The 23,117-nt window shown below is 44.0% G+C and overlaps 1 protein-coding gene across 4 annotated transcripts in view; it reads left to right on the forward strand.

Moving 5' to 3' along the window:
• The window catches only part of GRHL1 (grainyhead like transcription factor 1), a 218,292-nt gene that overhangs the window by 164,499 nt on the left and 30,676 nt on the right, over positions 1-23,117 (forward strand). For all 4 annotated transcript variants that reach the window (XM_033938889.1, XM_033938886.1, XM_033938888.1 and 1 more), the window contains exons 11-14: positions 3,341-3,480; positions 8,862-8,899; positions 10,928-11,016; positions 15,021-15,106. In XM_033938889.1, the coding sequence (XP_033794780.1) occupies positions 3,341-3,480; positions 8,862-8,899; positions 10,928-11,016; positions 15,021-15,106 (353 nt within the window). The remainder of the gene's footprint in view (positions 1-3,340; positions 3,481-8,861; positions 8,900-10,927; positions 11,017-15,020; positions 15,107-23,117) is intronic.

Here is a 23,117-nt window from a genome sequence, read left to right on the forward strand (position 1 = left end):
CTAACATTTCTCCCTTCCATCCTCAACTTCTCTCCCTTTCTCTTTCCAACTGCCCCCATCCCATTTTCCCCCCTGCCTGCCTTCCCCAGGTCCACCATTTCTCCCTTTCTCTTCCCAACAGTTCTCCCTTGAAGTATCTCTTCCCCTCTTCCTCTACACCACCCCAGGTCCAACTTCTCTCCCTTCAGACTATTGTCCACCATCTCTCTCCCCTATTTCTGGCCATCATCTCTCTATCCTCTGTTTCTGGCCCTATAAGCTCTCTCCCCATATCCAATCTAGCACTTCTTTTAATACCCTCCCCCTCTATACTTTAAAAAAAAAGTCCAGGAGGCTTCCTCAGCCCAGTATGTTATCCCTCTTCTCTCTGCACCCATGCATCTCTACCTCACTCCTCTCCCACTACCATGTCCAATAATTCTCTCTCTCCCTCCCTCCCTCCTCTCTCTGCATTTCTCTATGTGCACCATCTCTTTCCCACTCTCAGACACCCAATTCTTCCTTTCTGTTTTCTACCTCACCTCAGCATCTCTTTCCCTCACTCCCTCCATTCTTCCATCTTATGGCTCATGCTCCCCTCCCTCTTTCCCTTCATTCTGAGTTCATGCCCTTCTTTCCATCTATCATTTGTCCTGTTTGTGCTCCCTCCCTTTCAAGTCCCACCACGTCCTTCTCCCTCCCTCCCACCCACCCTTCTGTGCCGCGGGAGTTTACATTCTTGCCGGCTCCCTCCTCCGTTTTGTTGCAGTGTTCGCTGAAAGCCGCAGGCAGCGGCTCCTACGCGCCTCCCGTGGCTGATCTGGAACAGGGATAGGTGAATGGGTGGAATAGGGGATAGAGGGATGGCTAACAGAAAACCTAGAAGGGAGGGCACAATGCATGGGTAAGATTGAGAATGAAAATGAGAAATAGAGGATTACAATGCTACATTACAATACTAGCCCCCTCCTATGTCAATTAGAGAAAGACAACAGACTAAGAGGGCAATGATGAGGACTTAGGAAAGGAGGAGAGATGACTGAGCTAATAGAGGACTGAGTATGGTAAATGGTACCTCTGTGGGACTATGTTGGGCACATCCCCTAATAGTTATCACAGAGGTTTGCTGTTTTTGCATGTCAATTTCTGTAGCTAACACATGGCAACTACAATTTTTTTTCTAGATGTAATATAGGAACCCCAAGTTATCCTTCATCTTCTAAAGGAGACGTAGTGGAGGAATCAGTGTCACTGAGCAGAGAGGCAGTTTATCATTTTCTAGCAAAAGCCAAACTGGCTTCCCCCCCCCCCTTGTAACTTCTGGAGGTCAAGACTGATTCAGTCCCTCCTTCATGGATAACATTATCAGCTCTGATTGCTGCATTTTGAACTTAAAAGAAAAAAGTCAGTTGACAGAAACAGCAGTTTTTGTTTTGGGCTCTATGTAAAAGGGATCCAGGGAAGTTGGATCTCAGAAGAATGAAGCTGGCTAAGAGAAAGGGAACAGAACCCTGCTGGTGAATTCCTACAACTCTTGAGCCCCAAGAGAGAGCTTTGCAAAGGCTAAGTTTCCACAGAATTTTCACCTACAAGAAAACCTTTGCCTACGACCATGCTGCACAAAACCAACAAAATATTATCTGCAGAAGGTACAAAAAACAAACCAACAGTTGCTCTCGATACAAAACCTTATGATACACCTGGAATCTTGTATGGTCGGCTCCCTTGCTGCAATCCTCTGTGTGCAGCATCGGCTCCTCGTGCGCGATTTACGGCTGCTTTGAAAGCCTTCTCTCTGACGTCATGATGTCAGAGGGAACGCTTCTGACACAGCCGAAGGTCGCGCACGAAGAGCCGATGCCGCACGCAGAGGATTGCAGCAAGGGAGCCGACCATAAAATAAACACTCGCTTGGAGGCAAAGAAGTAAGGGAATGCAAGATGGCTTTTTGAAGCAGCCGTGAATCACTCGCGAGGAGCCAGCCAGAAAATGAAATATCCGCTGGAGGGAGGCACAGAAGGCAGGGAGGGAGAAACTTTGGCAGCACGAAGCTCCTTCCTGGGCCGCATGCGGCCCGTGGGCCACAGGTTGGACACCCCTGCTCTAAGGTATACATATTCAGGGCTTCCAGTCTCTCCTCTTCTTTTTTCATCCCCAATCCCAGAATCTTCCTCTACCTTTCAGGTCTCCTTCACCCCTGGTCCTTTCTCTCTCAACCACTTCCTCTCTCCTACCCCCATTCTTGAAAACCTTTCCTTTTGCTGTTCCCCTTTATTTCGTTTCTTCTCCCTGCACCAGTACCTGAGAGATTTTATCCCACCCATAAAACAAGATCAGAGCAAGATAAATCAATTACAGTATATACATAAACTAGGCTAGAAAGCCATCGTTATTTTTTATAAATAAAATCAAATTTGTATTTTTATATCCGCTATAATAAAACTCTTAACGCGAATGTGCAGTTGAAACTCCATGCGGCTGTGATCCATGGCTCCGCTTCGCCGCATGCGCAGTAGGAGACTTCGGCGGTTTGCGACACGTGCACCAGTTTCCCCAGCAATGTTCCTGCCCCGATTTCCGACGCCGGCTGACTTCAGATGATGCCTCTCCTTCTCACCCTGGACCAGCAGCGGCAGCAGCCGCGGGGCATTTGCTAAGCAGGCCCACTTCGATAATGCAAGGCAGGCCAGCCTAGCAAAAGCCCCAAGGCTGCCCGGCCTAGCAGATGCTGGACAGTAAGCAGGTAAGGGAGAAGGGGTACTATTGGACAGGAGGAAGGTAAAAGGAACAGAGAAGAGCTACTTACTGCTGGACAGGGGGAGCAAGGAAGGGGTGCTGTTGGACAGGGGGGAAGTAAAAGTAAGGGAGAAGGGAAGACAGACAGGGGGCAGAGAGAAAGAAAGAAATGCCTACATCTACACATCTATTCTAGCACCCGTTAATGTAACGGGCTAAAAAACTAGTATTATATAAAAGGCAAATTTTTGGAAATATGCCACAGAATTTTCTAACTGTGGAGCTCTACATGAATTTTCAAAGCAGTGAGAAAAGGCGATTTTTCTACAGCCACTTTAATGATAAATGAAAATTCTCCTTGAAAATTATGCGGAATGCACTTAACAGTTTGTTTATGACTTTGCCTAATCAGATTTGATTATTAATACAGATTTTTTTAAAGCAACCCAAGGCTTTTCTGTGTCTACTAATAGGCTACTATACTGAAAATTGAGATACTGTTGGGCCGCCGCATGAGCGGACTGCTGGGCACAATAGACCTCAGGTCTGACCCAACGGAGGCATTGCTTATGTTCTTATGTTCTTATTATATCACTTTGGGTCCTGATTAGTTGTTTTTTTTCAGTTTCAGATGTGAAAGTGCCCTTGCTTCCATCCCATAAGCGAACCGATATCACCATTTTCAAGCCACTCCTCGATCTCGATACTCAGCCAGTTCTTTTTATTCCTGATGTGCACTTTTCCAACCTGCAGCGCACAGCTCATGTAAGTTACACCTGGGTACCAATGAGACTATGTGGGGAAGTTATCAAGGTGCAGTAAAAGTTGGACTTTTACTGCACCTTGATTTACAAAGGGAGCTAGCAATTGATGGTAACTCAGTACCACAGGTTACTCCCATGGTATATGAAAAATGCTGCTTGCAATCAATATTGTAAGCAGTATTATTCTAATATCCTGGAAACATTGGGCCATAAAGACGTGGACCAATGCTCCTAGCAACCTCTTAAATGGGCCAGCAAAGGAATCAATGATTCTTCCCCCTCCAATAGTCATCTTTCATCCACAAGTCCTCCACTTGTATCTCTGATCCACCCCCCCTCCACCCCCCACTGGTATCTCTGATCCCAAAAAAAAAAACAATTGAAGGGTTGCCTCCATCTGAAAAACTCTCTCTCCATTTAGCCAAAGTGTCCTCCCACCACCTTCCAAGAGGTCTTAGCTATATAAAATCTGTAGCCCACAGCAGGGTTGGCCAAGAGCGAGCGACATTTGTTCCTGTCCTTACTGGTGCCAGGTTCAAAATGGTGCCAGTGGTTCCTGCAGTAGTCTTGTGGTACTGCCACAAGAGCTCTCCCAGATAGGCATGCCCATTGAATTGAGGGACTTCTGGGTTGAAGAGCTTTTGAAAATTTATTTTTAATGTATTGTATGTATTTATGTATTTATTTATTCAATTTTCTAGGCCAGATTACAATTGTACATACATAACATAACATACATAAGATTGGACAAACAAGGTACAGACAGATTCACATGCACAGGTTATTCAATAACAGGGTACATACAGACAGACTGAAGGTCTTGCACAGGTTGAAGTTGGGCAGGGTGAACACTAAAATAAGGTGTCAATTCAAGGGTCAGAAGCCATACATTAAGGGAGATTTAGGTAAAAAGATGAGTTTTTACAGCTTTTCTGAAAGTCAGTAGTCCCTCTAGAGAATTAGTATAGACGATGGGAATAGATTCCATTATCTAGGCAAGATGTGTGTAGCTTCATTTTTGGGCAGTTTCAAGGTGAAGGGATTGTCCTGGGTGAGTATAGTAGTCTCTTATTTGGGAACATAGGGTAGTAATTTTGTTAACATATGAGTTGGGACCATGTTGCGAAAGGTTTTGTAGGCCAGAACCAGGGCCTTAAATGTATGGAAGGGCATAATCGAAAGAGATGTCTAAGTCCGTTTATGTCCATCTCGCAAGTCGTCCAAAGTAAAAAAACAGCTTAAGATACATTTTCGAAAGATACGTCCAACTTTTTTTTCGTTTCGAAAATCGTCTCATTATACGCCCTGCCGATCTGATCGTCCAAGCCATTAAATCATCTATCTTTATACCACATTTCTGTCCAACTTTCCGTCCAAGTCCAAAACGCCTAGAACAAGCCCTGTTGGACGTGGGAGGGGTCTGTAAAGTGATGGACTGCACACCCAGACATGCCACCTAAATAGTGGGGTACCTTACAGGACACTGCTGTGAACTTCACAAAAAGGGTGCCACGTCTTCTTCTCCCTACAGCTCCCTTATAGGTCATGATGAGCAGGGCTGTGGAGTTGGTAGATAAATGTTCCAACTCCGACTCGTCAGTTTTTTGTACTTCAGACTCCGACTCCGACTCCAGGTACCCGAAATTTCCTCCGACTCCGACTCCTCAACTCCGACTCCACAGCACTGGTTAATTTTCAGATCGTTAAAATGGAATGTCAAGTTGAGAGAAATGAGCATTTTCGACACCACCTTCTTTTTGCTTTTAATCAAGGTTCTAAGGCCGCAGAAGCTGCTCGCAACATTTGTGCTGTGTATATAGTGGGTGCTATAGCTGAAAGAGTTGCTCGTGATCCAAGTTCAAAAATGGAGTCGGTAGATAAATGTTCCGACTCCGACTCCTCAGTTTTTTGTACTTCTGACTCCGATTCCGACTCCAGGTACCCGAAATTTCCTCCGACTCCTCGACTCCGACTCCACAGCCCTGATGATGAGCCCCCCAAACCAACTCCAGCATCCCCTAGACCCACTTATCTACCACCCCAATAGCCCTTATGGTTGCAGGAGCCACTTATATGCCAGTACAAAAAGGTTTTGGGGGTGTATAGGGGAGTGCACATGTTTAAGGATCAATGCAGTGATTACAGGGGCTTATGGGCATAGTTCCTCCTTTCCATGAGTCCCTAACCCACCCCCAAGACGACTTAAGCTGCTTCTGGGCTGGATAACTAGGCTTTCCTATGCCAGGTGGCCAGGTGATGATGGTTTGGAGGCTGAATTTTAAAGTTATGATTAAAATTTTTATGGGGTGGGGGGGTTGGTGATCACTGGGATAGTGTGTGGGGGTCTGTTTTATATGTTTGCAGTGCTTATCTGGTGACTTTAGGTGGGTTTTTGTGACTTAGACCATGTTTTAAATGGTCTAAGTCACAACGTCCAAGTTCCGTCTAGACTCTCTTGTAAAACTTTTGGTTATAAATGGTGTACGACTAAGTCTAAGCCAGCCCACGTCCCGCCCTCGATACGCCTCCCGAAACACCCAGTTTAGCTTTGGTCGTTCAGCGGCACTGTGAAGGCCTAGGTCATTTAGAAATACGTCCAAAACCTGTTTTTATTATCAGCACTTGGACGTTTTTGAGTAATGTTCTTCCAAGTGCCGACTTAGGCCAGTTTTTGGATGTTTTTCTCTTTCGATTATGAGCCCCATAATGTTTCCTACTAGGCAGCCAATGGACTGATGCCAGTGCTGATGAGACATGGTCACAAATGCAAAGGTTTTTTTAGCAGGTAGACTACCGAGTTTTCGATGTGTTGCAAATGCAGTAGGTACTTAGTAGATAACCCTGTGAATAGTACATTGCACTAGTTCATTTGAGATAGTACGAAGGTGTAAAGTAGTTGGACAAAATCAGCTTCAGAGAAACATAGAAACTTGACAGCAGATAAAGGCCAAATGGCCCATCTAGTCTGCCCATCCACAGTAACTATTATCTCTTTCTCTCTCTGAGAGATCCCACATGCCTATCCCAGGCCCTCTTGAATTTAGACACAGTCTCTGTTTCCACCACCTCTTCCAGGAGACTGTTACCCGTATCTACCACCCTTTCTGTAAAAAAGTATTTCCTCAGATTACTCTGAGCCTATCACCTCTTAACTTCATCCTTTGCCCTCTCATTGCAGAGTTTCCTTTCAAATTAAAGAGACTCGACTCATACACATTTATATTATATATAGGTATTTAAATGACTCTATCATATCTCCCCTCTCCTGCCTTTCCTCCAAAGTATACAGATTGAGATCTTTAAGTCTGTCCCCATACGCCTTATACTCCATCCTTTTTATATCTTTTTGAAGGTGTGGCCTCCAGAATTGTATACAATATTCTAAATGAGGTCTCACCAGAGTCTTATACAGAGGCATCAATACCTCCTTTTTCATACTGGCCATACCTCTCTCCCTATGCAACCTAGCATCCTTCTAGCTTTCGTCGTCACCTTTTCAACCTGTTTGGCGAGCTTAAAATCATCACACCCGCTCTTCCGTCGTGCACATAAGTTCTTTACCCCCTAAACTGTACCGTTCCCTTGGGTTTTTGCAGTCCAAATGTATGACCTTGCATTTCTTAGCATTAAATTTAGCTGCCAAATTTCAGACCATTCTTCAAGCTACACCAGGTCTTTCTTCATGTTATTTACACCATCCGGCATGTCTACTCTATTGCAGATTTTGGTATCATCTGCAAAGAGGCAAATCTTACCTGACAACCCTTCAGCAATATCATTTATAAAAATGTTAAAAAGAACAGGCCCAAGAACAGAACCTTGAGGTTTTTTCTTTTACATAGAGCCTTTTGGACCCCTGTTCGTTTACATAGAATTGATAGCTCTAAGTCTAATAGATGCTGGCACTGTCATCTAGAAGTGGGGACATTAGATCATCTTTTATTTTATTGTCCATTCATATTACTATTTTGGAAATCAATTTGGCCTCAAATAAATAGGATGTTGGAAAATCCGGTAGCCTTGACATATGATACGATTTTGTTTGGTACTGCAATGAGAGCTCGGAGTCAAATCTCGTCAAATAATAACAAACTTTTATTTATATTGACTGGAGTAGCAGTTCAACAAATAACATACAATTGGAAGAATTATGACAGATTAAATTACAACTTTTGGTGGAATTCAGTTTGCCATATATATAAGATGGAGCGTACATTTGCAACACAAAAAGGATATATCGATAAGTTTAAGAAGATTTGGGGACCATTAACAGATTTTTGTAGTGATTGATATAATTTTTTCCCATAATAAGATACTTGATAAAGGAGGGGGGGGGGTAGGTTTATTCTCTTTATCATAAAATATAAATAAATTATCATAATAGTTGTTATATTGTGTGCAACTAACAAAATAAGGGGAGGGAAAGGGATTCATAATTGAATAATAGTTGATAAAATTATTAAATTTTATATGATGTCTAAAATTGTAGTAAGAATTATATAAGATATGTTGTATGTACAGTATGTTATGGAGATATCAAGTGTATACTTAAGGTAATTGTATGAATTTTTATGATACACTTGTTGTTATATAAAAAAAATTAATAAAAATAAAAATTAAAAAAAAGAACCTTGAGGCACACCTATGGTAACATCTCTTTCCTCAGAGCAATATCCATTGATCACTACACTTTGTCGCCTTCCACTCAACCAATTCCTGACCCAGCCCGTCACTTTGGAACCCATCCCAAGGGCACTCAGTTTATTTATCATACGTCTGTTTGGAACACTGTCAAAGGCTTTGCTAAAATCTAAATACAACACATCTAGCGCACATCCTCTATCCAATTCTCTGGTCACCCAGTCAAAGAAATTGATCAGATTTGTCTGAAAAGACCTACTTCTAGTGAATCCATGTTGCCTCCTGTCCTGTAATCCACAGGATTCCAGAAACTTGACCATTCTCTTTTTTAAAAGCGTTTCCATTAATTTGCTTACCACAGAAGTCAGACTTACCAACCCCGCTAGCGTGCCTTTGTTAAAGGAGCCCTTAGATTCAGCAATTTCTTTAGTGTGACTTGCATTTCAACTCTGGAAAATGTGAGGTGTGTCTGGACTCTTTCCACCTGTGTGGATTCATGCTGACGGTTTGGGAGTTTTATAGAGTTCTCCTCTGAATTACTTGGTAATGTTGCTGCTGTTTTAACGTAAGATTTTATATGTTGTGCCACTGGTCTTTTTCTAATTATCGGTCATCCTGTGTATATGTTTATAGCAGTGACTCACAGTGCAGCATATTATCTTACACTGTGGCATGCTGGTTTCTGAATGTAAAACATGTGTTTCTTTTGTTTCTCTTCCTTCCCCCCTCCCTCCAAAAAAGATTCTTTCCATTGCACCGGAGGAACTGGAGGATGAAGGGTAGGTCTGGTTTCTATCCTAATTTTAGCTCTTCCTCATTTTATTTTGCTTTGTTGAGCTTCTGGTGGCGTTTGTTTTCAGATTTCTCCTGTGGGGAGGGGGGTTGTGTTGCATGTTTTGCCAGCTAAGTTACATCTTATTGCCATTTGACTAGGCTGCCTGTTTTATTTGTTTGGTTTTTGGGGTGTTTTGTTTTGTTTGCAATTGCTGGTGGAAGCTTTTTGCTAATTGCATGATGTAGCAAAATACAAATGAATGAAATAATTTTATGGGCCAGGTATGAGTGCCCCTGAGATCATGTTACCTCTCGGGGGATGGATGCTACCTTTAGAGAATGCTGTAACCTCAGATGATAGGTGGATCCTCTCTTATAGCTTCCTCAATTGTGATACCTCTGAAGGGAGAGGCATCATTCTGGCATGTGGCACCTCTGAAGAGATGGACGCTTTCTCTGAAAGTGGCATCTTTTTTTGAATAGACAGGCATTTTCCTTTATCCAAGCATGCTCTCTTTCAGACGTAACACAACCTATGATGAACATTTGCTAGCCTCTTGTGGCTATGGCTCCTGAAATATAAATAGATTAAAATTATTGAAGTTAAGTGACCGATGACGAGCTGGGTGCATGAGTCTGCATATATAAGTTGGATTTATGTAGCGGCACCAGCTGAGGTCTGAAGATTCACAATTTGTGTGTTTGAATTCTCTCAGAGGAAGGGCATCACTTCTCTCTCCTCCCCTAAGAAAATGACTTGGGGTGGGCAGCCCAGATTATAAATTACTGGCTTTTCCCCTTTAATCCAGTGTCAAAACCTACGCTACAAGTGCAGATTCATTAAGTTGACGCTCCTCAAGAGTTTGGCCATGAGGTTTTTAGAGGAAATACATAACAATATTTCATATTGATATACCAAGTCTATTTTGCTTATTATTTAATAATAAATGGTTTTAGACTGTATTCCTTAACAAACCTTTACAGTTCATTTAACTAGGGAAACTTTTTGGCCAGTCCTGGTTTTAAATTTACATCCCTAAGCAGTGTATTTAAGAACATAAGAATTGCCATACTGGGACAGAAAGTCCATCAAACCCAGTATTCTGTTTCTAACAAGGGCAACCAAGGTCCTAAGCACCTAGCTAGATCCCAAGAAGTAAAATAGATTCTAAGCTGCTTATCCTAGGAATAAGCAGTAGATTTCCCCAAGCCATCTCACTATGGACTTCTCTTTTAGGAAAATATCCAAATCTTTTTTAAACCCTGCTAAGCTAACTGATTTCATCACATTCTCTGGCAACAAATTCCAGAGTTTAATTACACGTTGTATTAAGAAATATTTTCTTTGGTTTGTTTTAAATTGACTACTTAGAAGTTCATCGCATGCCACCTAGTCCTAGTATTTTTGGAAAGATTAAACAAGTAATTCACATCTACCCTTTCCACTCCACTCATTATTTTATAGACCTCTATCATATCACCCCTGAGCCGTATTTGTAATCCATGATTCTGTATACATTGAAATCAGTGCTGTAGGTCCCATAATGCAACAGGATGAAGTTGGCAGAAATCCACAAATGGCCCAAAAAGTCTCCCTTCTGGAATGGGTATCCTAGTCACCCTACACTTAACAAAAACTACAAAGCACAGAACACAAGCCAGTAGATCTTTAGTTTATAATGGATGGATCTACAGCAAGGATTTTAGCTTCTTCTGAAAAACTAGTACATCTGTTTCAAGACAAACTTCTTCTTGAGCCATATTGCAAAGTTCTGGAAGACTATAGCCAAGACCCAGCGCACTGTCAAATATTGCAAATAAACTTTCTTATGGGGCTAACCAATAGGCTTTCTTGACTAGATAGGTTATGATGGAATGCATCAAATGAGAGTACTGGCCAGAACAGGTTGTTTACCCATCTGTAAGATTCTAAATGCAAGAGCTACTGTATTGCTGGTGACATGGAAAAGTATAAGAAACTTTTCATATATATATATAACAATAAATAAAACAGAATTTCTTATTACTTGCAGATCAGGGATGAAAAGAGTGCCCTATGTGGGTGAAGATGAATTTGTTTCACCTCCCAATAAGCTGGCTAGGATTGAAGAACCAAAACGAGGTATATATGTGCATTCTGGCATAATATGTAAAACAGAGAGACAGGAAATAAGAAAGCCCACAATTCTTTCTCCTTTGCATACCAATTGCAGTTCTAGAGACCCAACTAAGGCTCAGATTCTCAAAACTTTAACGCCGTCTCTAAACTGTTTTCAGACGGTTTAGCCTGCGCGCATTTTAGCGGCAGCTTATCAAAAAGGCTTATCTCTGTTTATAGCGAAGTTTCTAGCCGTCTCCGACACTGACATGCAAATGTGCTCTTCAACATTGAAATGAGCACTCCGGTGGATTATTAAAAATCGCCGAGCTATTTTCTAAGAGTGGCATTGGCTTTTGATGACAAAAATCAGTGTCTGGTCCAGGGATGCCGGTACAATGACAGCACTGTTTAAAACCCTGGCATAGCAGGGTCAGAGACTGCTAGAAAAGCCATTTTGAGAAGCAACACACCACCACCAGCAGTGGGAGAAATGCTCATTCTCTCCTACTGTCACACAACAACCCCCCAGCAGCTGGAAAGAAGCCCACTCTCTCCCGCTGCCAAGTAACCCCCCCTCCCCCGCCAGCAGTGTGAGAGATGCCCATTCTCACCCACTCCTACATACCTCCCCCCTGCAGTGGGAGAGATGCCCACTCTTCCTTGCTGCCAAGAAACTCCCCCCCCCCGCAGCAATGGGAGAAATGCCCATTCTCTCCCGATGCATCACAACACACCTCCTCCGCCTCCGACCCCTCTCCCTTGTACCTTTTAATTAGATAGATGACTGGAGGGATGCCTATTCCCTCCGGCCAGCTGGCCCGCCTCTTCCAAAATGGGACTTCCCTGGAGGGGCCTGAGGCTCTGATTGGCCCCTCCTTGGATTCACCGGGAAGGGGCCTGTGGCTCTGATTGGCCCCTCCCCAGATGCACCAGGAAGGGGCCTAAGTCTCTGATTGGCCCGGACACCTAAGGCCCCTCCTTGGGGCATCCGGGCCAATCAGAGCCTTAGGCCCCTTCCCGGTGCATCTGGGAAGAGACCTGAGGCTCTGATTGGCCCAGGTACAGGTAGGCTGAGACTTGAGCCTAGAATCCTATAAAAATTTCTGCTGTATAGAGGTAGATTTGAGAGTCGTAAGCATGGAGGTGATATTGAAAACCATTGGAAGAGATCAGCATACCAAGGGAATGAGTGTAGATAGAAAAAAGAAGAGGTCCCAAGACAGAGCCTTGAGGCACACCTGCTGATAGGGGGATAGCAGTGGGGGAGGATCCAAGAAAGAATAGAGTCCTGAAATCCAAGTGAGGACAGCATATTAAAGAGTAGGTAGTGGTCCACAGTGTCAAAAGCAGTAGATAAATCAAGAAGGATTAGGATAGAATAGAGACCTTTGATCTGGCCAGGAGCAGGTCATTGGAGACTTTAGCAAGGGCAGTTTCCGTAGAATGCACAGGGCAAAAGTCTAATTGAAGTGGGTCAAGAATAGCTTGAGATGAAAGAAAGTCAAGACAATGATGGTGAACAGTACGTTCAAGTAGCTTGGATCAGAAAGGAATACGGGAAATAGTTGAAAGGGCAGATAGGGTCCAGAGAGGGTTTTTTAAGGAGTGTGTAGCTATGGCATGCTTCAAGACAACTGTTCCTTCACATTTTTACATGCCCGGGAACATGTTAAGGGCAGGTAGGGTCCAGGAACATGTGAAGGAACAGATGCAGGATAGTTTCACTGGAAATATATAAAATTGTACTTAAATTAAACAGTTGTCCTGAAACATGCCATAGCTGCACACTCCTTAAAAAAACCTCTGGACCCTACCTGCCCTTCACATGTTCCTGGGCACGTAAGATCCAGGAACATGTGAACGGACAGTTGCAGTAGAAAATGAAAGATTAAGGATATGATAGATAGAAGGGATGACAATAGGAGAGACAGTGCTGAGTAGATGGGTGGGAATCAGATCAGAGGAACAGGTAGTGAATTTGGAGGAGGAAAGAAAATGTGCAGTTTTCTCTTCCATGAATTCAGAAAAGGAAGAAAGATGGCAGGGGTTGAAGGAAAGATGACAGAATGGACTGAAGGAAGGAGAGGTGGAGATAACCTGGTTGAGAACTCAAAGTTAATCTTGTCTTAGTCTGGGGAGAAAGTGAAGGGGGGATTGGAGGTGAGGTGATATATGCAAATGTCTCGTGTCTATTCCTTATGACAGCTAAAAACATTGGTTCTCGAGCCAGTCTGATTTTCAGGATATGTACAGTATGCATGAGGCAGGCTTAAATCCACTGCCTCCATTGTATACATATCTTTCTCAAACATATATCTTGTGGATACCGAAAGCCAAACTGGATAAATGTGTCCTTAGGACTATACTTAGAACCACTGGCTTAAAGAACCAATAAGCAAGGTCTACATTGAGAACCACTAAATTGTGTATTTGTATATGTCCATGTTTTGCCATGATTTGCAACTCCATTCTAAAGTGGACCATTTCAATCATTACTGCAGAATTTTGAAACTCACTTTCCAAAATAATTAATGTGTACACCAAAAAGTACTATATGACCCAATTGCTTTCCTAAGTTAAAATACTTAGTTTTGTGGATGCTGGCTGAATTCACTATTGTACGCTGGATTCTATAAATCACATTCAGAAATGGGCACCAGAACGCACTATCCTATGAAGGGGTAGCACTCTTTGTAAAATCTCACTTAATGCTGATTCCTGCACCCAACCTTTAAGTACCAGACTTATGCCTACTGCAATCTGGTATAAATGATAGCGCCCAAGTTGGGCGCACTGACCCAGTATTCTATAACTATTTGTGCAACTTTTTGAAACACCCTGATGCCTATGCCCCTCCCATGGCCAAGTCCCACCTTTTTAGCTTTTGAAGTGGAACACACTGAAACACTCTCCTCACACCACAAAATGCGCCTGAAGAAACTTAGCAGTGAAACAGCTGGGCAGCCGTCGGGCTAAAAGATAAGTGCTCTTCTATAGTTGAATTTTGCACCACATTAGATTGATAAATTTCTGCCTGTATGAAATTATACATTCAGGTATAAGACCGATGATGAACACTTCACTCCAGTAAGGACATGAAGGAAAATTCTAGTAGTGTCTTGGGTATTTGAGGTCTTATGTAATTTGGACTTTGCATCAGTTTGTTCTTATCCAGTCGTTTGTATTCAAGTTGAACAAACTGTTTTTCCATTTCCAGTTTGGATAGTACCTGAGGCAGGCATATTATACGCCGAAACACAGATCTGTGTCGGGTCTACACCTCTGTGGCAAGGACATAATAAATTTATGATTTTATTGATCCCTTTGGCTGCTCTTTATTTTGAATGACCATTGCCCCATCCCACTCTTGATTTGACTACTGTTGTTCTCGTGGGCTTGCATCCTGTTGGACTTTATTTTTTTTTTTTGCGACTAAAAGCTTCATTACACATTTTGTTCTGCTTACCAAGCAGATAGATTGAAAGAAGAAAAGGAATTTAGCATTTAGCACTTTTCCCACATTTTAGGCCAAATAATTCTTTAATATCTCAGACAAGTTGTGTTTATCATCTGAGATGCAATCCATTTATTCACCATCACACAATGGGATTTGGAAAAAGAAATTAAGGAACACATAGAAGGAAGAGAAGAATTAGAATGCTTGAGGACTCTTTAAGGGTTACAAGAGTGTGAAATATTTGTACAGACCTCTGAGCATCACAAGTCATTCATGTCTACTCTTCATGCTATCTGTGTGATTCTTGATGCACTCATATCACTCTGATAATCTTGCCATACTATTAAGATGTGTGCAAATTGGAGGAGGTGGGGTGGATTTTGCCACTGTTTAATACTTCCTGGTTATATTTTCAGGCATGGAGATTTTCTTCCCTACTTTTGGCATTTGATGGAACTTTGAAGTACTTTTTGTGCAAATATGCTGTCTTTCTTTCTCTATCTCTGACACTCTCCATCATACAAGTTTGTATTGAAATTCTCTGTTGTGTTCTCTTGCTGTCTTGCAGTATTGTTGTATGTGCGGAAAGAGGCTGAGGAAGTCTTTGATGCGCTTATGCTGAAGACTCCAACTCTGAAAGGTTTGATGGAGGCTGTAAGTATTTTCAGAGCATTGTTAACACCACCACTACCACATAGCACATTTTGCATATTTCCTCAGTAATAAGAAACCAGACATCCAAAAGCCAGTATTAAAAAGCAATTAGGCAGTCAGGCCCAAATTCTCTAAACTGCACTGAAACTTAGGCAGCGGTAGGCATTCTGCCACCACCTAATTGTTTTAATTGGTGATAAAATGGTGCGGTAATTGACCACGTTATTTAAAACCAATTAAAATATATATATATATTTTTTTTTTTTAGTACTTCTAAGCACCTACTAACAATGATGTCCAACTCCCGTCCTTAGAGGTGCCTACCGGTGCCTACGTGTAAAGTAGGCATGGTTTACAGCAGAAGTGGACGTAGGCGCAGGTAGGCTCTTCTATGGTCACAACTCTCGTCAAAAGTAGGCACCGGAAATGTACACCTGTAAAATCCTGGCCTGCATTTCTAGTGCCTACTTTCGACATGGCCACAATTAAGGAGGAAGGAGTGGCCTAGTGATTAGAGCTACAGCCTCAGCACCCTGAGGTTTTGGGTTCAAATCCCACGCTACTCCTTGTGACCCTGGGCAAGTCACTCAATCCTTCATTGCCCCTGGTACGTTAGATAGATTGTGAACCCACCGGGACAGATATGGAAAATGCTTGAGTACCTGATTGTAAACCGCTTAGATAACCTTGATAGGCGGTATATAAAGACCTAAATAAAAATAAATAAATTCTCTAAATGGCGCCTTTGCATGATTGACACACAATTGGTGGCCACTTTTCTAAGTGGCCACCACTAACGGTGCCGTTTAGAGAATCCAGCTCTCGGTGGTGGTGCCGACTAGACACTGTAAGTGCTCTTTAGAAAAAAGCACATCTTGATGGTTGATATAAACTGGCCATTCACAAAATGGCCAAAGTTATACATTAAAAAAAAAGGAATGGCTTAGGATAGAATGAGAGTAGCCATAAAATTAAATGTTCATCATCCACTGAACTCATATACCATGTAGCAAAGCCTAAACAATGGATCTAATATATCTGTATAAAGTTATACATGGATTATCCCAGGACAAGCAGGCAGCATATTCTTGACTGATGGGTGACGGCACCGACGGAGCCCCGGTACGGACAATTTTAGAGTGATTGCACTCTAAGAACTTTAGAAAGTTCTAGCTAGGCCGCACCGCGCGTGCGCGAGTGCCTTCCCGCCCGACAGAGGCGCGCGGTCCCCAGTTTTCTTAATTCCGCGGAGCTAAGAAGACGCGTGTTTCCAACGGCTGTTGGAAGTTTTTTCTATTTTCACTTGCCTTCCCGCTCGCGCATATTTTTCTCTTCATATTTTATTTCTTTCCTTCTTATTTACAGTTTGTGTAAAAAAAAAAAAAAAAAAAATTTTATTTTTCATTTTTTTGTCGATCTGCCCCGGCGGGGCCTGTTGGCACCATCGAAGCCTCGGGCTTCGATTTTGCTACAGCAGTATTTCCCTTCATGCCCCCGTCACCGGGTTTCAAAAAGTGTCAGCGGTGTGCACGCCCTATCTCCCTCTCCGACCCGCACAAGTGGTGCCTCCAGTGTCTGGGTCCGGACCATAGGGCTGAGACCTGCACCCGCTGTAGTTCTTTACAAAAAAGAACTTTAAAAAATTGTCAAATTCAGCAGCGGATCCTTTTCGGTACCGCTATGGAAGTTGCACCGGTATCGATGTCGACGACTTCCTCCAAATCGACTCCGACTGCCTCGGCACCGCAAGATACATCGCCGGTGTCGACTCCGGTAGGTAAGCCGGCTAAGAAGCCTTCCCCTACTGTCCTATGCCCGCCAGTCGAGCTTGCAGTGAGCCAAGTCCTGCAGACTGAGCGCCGGCCTCGTAAACGCTCCGCTCCCATTGAAGTCACTGCCTCGTCATCGACTTCACCGGAGCGTCGAGCGGCACCAAAGGTACCGAGCAAGAAAAAACCAGTACCGGTGCCATCGGGACCAACGTTGGATGAGCGTATTGCCTCTATCCTCCAGGCCCAACTTAAGGAGCAACTCCAACACTTGCTCCCGGCTCTGTTGACTCCGAACCTTCCAGTGTCGGTACCGACTGAGCCTTCGGTGCCGTCTGTCGATCAGCCTCTTTTACTGACTTCGACTGTTTCGGCACCGCACCAATCTATGTCCATGCCTGTTCTGTCAGCAGAACCAAAACGGCGTGCTACTCCTACGGTGTCGGAACCGGTACTGTTCTCTGAACCCCGTACCGTTCTACATTCTCCAGGTACCGTCTCCACTCGGTCTGGTAAATCGGTACGCAAGACTAAGCATACTGAGACATCGACTCCACTTTCCCAGGGCCGTTTACAATCGGTACGGGACCCTGACTTGTGGGACGACTCAGATGATCCCCTCGGTACCGAGGAGGATTACACATCTGATGAGGATGAACCATCGGTGCAGGATACTACTGCTAAGCCAGAGCACTCCTCCTTCACAAAATTTTTAAAGGAGATGTCAGACACCCTATCTATTCCTTTGGAGTCTGACTCCAAAAAATCCAAAGCATTTTTGGATGCTTTGGATTTTGACCAACCTCCTAAGGAGTTTTTAAAGTTACCCCTCCATGACATATTGAGGGAAACTTTTTATAAGAATCTTGAAACTCCTTTGACAATTCCAGGAGCTCCAAGAAAACTGGAATCTCTGTATAAAGTGATTCCAATCCCAGGATTTGACAAGCACCAACTTCCCCATGAATCTCTGTTGGTAGAGTCAACCTTAAAGAAATCTGCAGGAGCCAGTGTGTATGCCTCTGTCCCTCCTGGCAGAGAAGGAAAGGCCATGGATAAATTTGGAAAGCGCCTTTACCAAAATGCCATGCTGGCTAACCGTTCAGATAATTACGCATTCCACTTCTCGTTTTACCTGAAACATCTCATTCAACAGGTGACCTCTTTTCAGAAGTATATTCCAGACCGTAAGCTTCCTGCTTTTCAGCAATGTACCTCTAGTCTTTTGCAACTCAGGAAGTTTATGGTCCATTCCATTTATGATACTTTTGAACTGACGTCACGAGCTACTGCTATCTCTGTAGCAATGAGAAGGTTGGCATGGCTAAGGGTCTCTGACCTGGATGTAAACCATCAGGACCGGCTTGCCAATGCGCCTTGCCTAGGGGATGAGCTGTTTGGGGAGTCCATGGATACCACCACACAAAAGCTCTCCGCCCATGAAACTAAGTGGGACACCTTGTTGAAAAACAAGAAGAAACCTCCTCCTCCTCGTCCATTCAGACAACAATCTTCATATCAAAGGAGGTTTTCTGCTCGACCGGCTCAGCCTCATCCCCCTCAACTCGCAGACAGCGTCAACAGCAGCAACAGGCTCGTCAACAACAACAGCCTGCTGTAAAACCGGCTGTTCAACCTAAGCCGACACAGCCCTTTTGACTCTCTTCTCCAGAACATTGCCAGTCTTCCTCCCTCATGTCCTCTACCTCAGCCCATAGGAGGTCGACTACAGGTTTTTCTGTCTCGATGGGAAGCAATCACCTCCGACCAGTGGGTACTTGCTATCATCGCTCACGGCTACGCCCTAAACTTTCAGACTCCTCCACCGTTAAGTCTGCCAAAAGAGTCTGCTTCCAACAAGGCTCAGTCCCTCCTCCTCAGTCAGGAGGTTCAATCCCTCCTTCTTCTCAATGCCATCGAACCAGTTCCTCTAGACCAGCAAGGCCTGGGATTTTATTCCCGGTACTTTCTTGTACCCAAAAAGACCAGAGATCTCAGACCAATATTAGATCTCAGAGATCTCAACAAATGTCTGGTCAAGGAGAAGTTCAAGATGTTATCTCTTGCCACCCTATACCCTCTTCTCTCTCAGGAAGACTGGCTATGTTCCCTCGATCTCAAGGAGGCGTATACTCACATTCCAATTCATCTGATGTCCAGACAATATCTTCGCTTTCTTGTCAACCAACATCATTACCAATACAAGGTGCTACCCTTCGGCCTAGCCTCCTCTCCCAGGGTATTCACCAAATGTCTGATTGTGGTCGCAGCTTATCTCCGCTCCCACAATTTTCAAGTCTTCCCTTATCTGGACGACTGGCTCATCAAGGCTCCTTCTCCTCAGTCCGTACACATAGCCACCAATCAGACCATTTACTTCCTTCGACTGTTGGGGTTCGAAATCAATCTACCCAAGTCGCACCTCATTCCAACTCAGCGACTTCAATTCATTGGAGCCATTCTGGATACTGTTCGGATGAGGGCGTTTCTTCCTCCAAACCGCCTTCACACCATCCTTCACCTCTGTCAGCAGGTGTTCCAGGAAACTTCCATCTCTGCAAATCACATGATGGTGCTCTTGGGACACATGGCCTCCACAGTACATGTCACTCCCTTCGCACGTCTCCACCTGCGTACTCCTCAATGGACCCTAGCGACTCAGTGGTCACAAGCGACGGATCCTTGTTCACAACACATATCTGTGACCTCGTCTCTTCGACAGTCGCTTCTTTGGTGGTTGAAATCATCAAATCTATCCAGAGGTCTACTGTTCCATCTACCTCCTCATCAACTGGTCATCACCACGGATTCCTCCCCCTATGCATGGGGAGCTCACTTGAACGAGTTCCAAACTCAGGGGTTTTGGACCGCCCAGGAAAAGAAACACCACATCAATTTCCTGGAACTCAGAGCGATGTTTTACGCCCTCAAAGCTTTTCAACATCTCCTTTTTCCTCAGGTTCTTCTCATTTGCACAGACAACCAAGTTGCAATGTATTACATCAACAAACAAGGAGGGACGGGATCCCGTCCTTTATGTCAGGAAGCTCAAAGGATTTGGACATGGGCGACTGCTCGTCACCTATTCCTGAAAGCAGTCTACATCCAAGGGGAACAGAATTGCTTAGCAGACAATCTCAGCAGAATTCTTCAACCTCACGAATGGACTCTCGACCCCTCGACTCTCCAGTTCATTTTCTCTCAATGGGGCACTCCTCAGGTGGATCTTTTTGCAGCTCCCCACAACCATCAACTGCCCCTGTTTTGCTCCAGACTTTACTCTCCTCACCGTCTGGAACCCGATGCATTTCTTCTGGATTGGACCAATCTCTTCCTTTATGCATTCCCTCCTCTTCCGCTCATGCTGCGCACCTTATTCAAGCTCAAGAGGGAACAAGCCACCATGATCCTCATCGCTCCACGGTGGCCCAGACAGCATTGGTTTTCCCTTCTACTTCAACTCAGTTCCAGGGAACCCATACCTCTTCCTCTGTTTCCTTCACTACTTACACAGCATCAGCAAACGCTTCTTCATCCCAACTTACAGTCTCTGCACCTGACAGCTTGGTATCTCTCGGGCTGACTTCAGCTCATGCTCTCCTTTCTCAGCCTGTCCGTTCTATTATTGATGCCTCCAGGAAACCGTCTACTCTTCTATGTTACCAACAAAAGTGGTCTCGGTTTTCTTCCTGGTGCCTGTTACATCACCATAATCCCATATCTACAGCAGTGGGACTGGTGTTGGACTATCTATTGTCCTTATCTGACTCTGGTCTTAAATCCTCTTCGATAAGGGTCCACCTTAGTGCCATTGCAGCTTTTCATGAGCCGATTCATGGAAAACCCCTCTCAGCTCATCCCTTAGTTTCAAGGTTCATGAAGGGCCTTTTCAATGTGAAACCACCTCTTAAGGCCCCTCCTGTTGTATGGGATCTTAATGTGGTTCTTTCTGCGTTAATGAAGCCTCCTTTCGAGCCGTTGGCCTCAACGCATTTCAAATTTCTAACTTGGAAAGTGGTCTTTCTAATAGCTCTCACTTCTGCCAGGAGGGTCAGTGAGCTCCATGCACTGGTGGCGGATCCACCTTTCACGGTTTTTCACCATGATAAGGTCGTCCTCCGTACACATCCCAAGTTCCTTCCTAAGGTTGTGTCTGAATTTCATCTTAACCAATCCATCGTTCTACCTGTTTTTTTCCCAAAGCCTCATTCTAATCCAGGTGAACAGGCTTTGCATACCTTGGATTGTAAACGTGCTCTGGCTTACTATTTTGATCGCACCAAACCTCACAGATCATCTCCTCAACTGTTTTTGTCCTTTGATCCTAACAAGTTGGGTCATCCTGTATCTAAACGCACTCTGTCCAATTGGCTTGCTGCTTGCGTTTCTTTTTGTTATGCTCAGTCGGGCCTGACACTGGAAGGTTCTGTCACGGGCCACAAAATTAGAGCTATGGCAGCGTCTGTAGCTTTCCTCCGTTCCACTCCTATTGAGGAAATCTGCAAGGCTGCTACTTGGTCCTCAGTTCATACTTTTACATCTCACTATTGTCTGGATGCATTCTCCAGACGGGATGGACACTTCGGCCAATCTGTTTTACAAAATTTATTCTCCTAATGGCCAACCTTCCCTCCATCCCTCTTTTTGTTAGCTTGGAGGTCACCCATCAGTCAAGAATATGCTGCCTGCTTGTCCTGGGATAAAGCACAGTTACTTACCGTAACAGGTGTTATCCAGGGACAGCAGGCAGATATTCTTGCGTCCCTCCCACCTCCCCGGGTTGGCTTCTTAGCTGGCTTATCCTAACTGGGGACCGCGCGCCTCTGTCGGGCGGGAAGGCACTCGCGCACGCGCGGTGCGGCCTAGCTAGAACTTTCTAAAGTTCTTAGAGTGCAATCACTCTAAAATTGTCCGTACCGGGGCTCCGTCGGTGCCGTCACCCATCAGTCAAGAATATCTGCCTGCTGTCCCTGGATAACACCTGTTACGGTAAGTAACTGTGCTTTTTTAATGCTGGCATTTACATAGATAGTTTCACTGGAAATATATAAAATTGTACTTAAGTTAAACATGTGAAGGGTAATTCTGCAGCAGGGCACTTACATTTACATGTGTATTATGTACATAAATGTACTTGTAATCCGCTCTGAACTATATTTTAGGATAGTAGTGGAATCTAAGTGTTTGAATTGTATTACATTGTACTGTACTGACATTGATGTGTGCATGTGAACACACGTAAATGTCAATGTCCTGCCCAAGCGCTAGTCTGTAATGGCACACCTGATTTACATAACATGTAAATGCAAGAGGTGTACAAAGAAGCAGAGCATGGGAGGGACGTGGGTAGAACTCCCCAACTACTCACATTAGGGTTACCAGATTTTCCGTCCGGAAAATCTGGACCTCTAGACCTGCCCCCATGCCCGCCCAGTTCCACCCATCCCCGCCCTGTCACACCCTGACCCCACCCCAGCCCCACCTCCAATCCCGCCCCCACTGCCTGCTCTCATTGGGCAGGACATCCGTACATGCGCGGATGCATTGCGATGATGTCACATGTGTGTACGCGCGACATCATCGTGTCGCATGCGCGGATGCTCTACTGCGTGAAGGAAAGCTTTTCAAAACCCAGACAAAGTGCCGGGATTTGAAAAGCCGTCCGGGGAAATCTGGACATCTGGTAACCCTAACTCACATAAATTACAGAATACTATAAGTTTGGCAGGCAGCTTCTGCATTTAGGAATCCACCCTTATTCTGATACCAGTTATGCTAGTATTCTACATGGTGTCTGGGGGGAAAAAAACAGGACCCCTAATAGTTTCAAAATACTTTAGAATTCTTTAAACCTTTAGAATGGCCTTTGAAAATGCATTAATCCAAACTTTATTAGGAAACTTCCTTGGCAAACGCTTTGCACCATATGCCTTATTTGGTTTCAAAAATTAAATTGCAATGATTTTCTTCATTAAATGCCATTTTGCTAGAATAAATCTTAATGGTCACTTCCTGAATGACGTCATTTTGAAAACAGAGATCTTCCAGTTTTTATAACACCTTGTAGTAACAACTGTCAATAATAATTATGTTTATGTTATGATGTACTTCCTTTAATAGAAACATAGAAATATGAAGGCCTATGTTGTAGCCTATGTGCTGCTTTGCCCTACTTGTTACTGTAATTAAAGCAGTATAGCAAATCACAAATGAATAAACTAATAAAGTTTGGGATATTTAGA

Source organism: Geotrypetes seraphini, chromosome 3, assembly GCF_902459505.1.
Source record: "Geotrypetes seraphini chromosome 3, aGeoSer1.1, whole genome shotgun sequence".
NCBI lineage: Eukaryota > Metazoa > Chordata > Amphibia > Gymnophiona > Dermophiidae > Geotrypetes > Geotrypetes seraphini.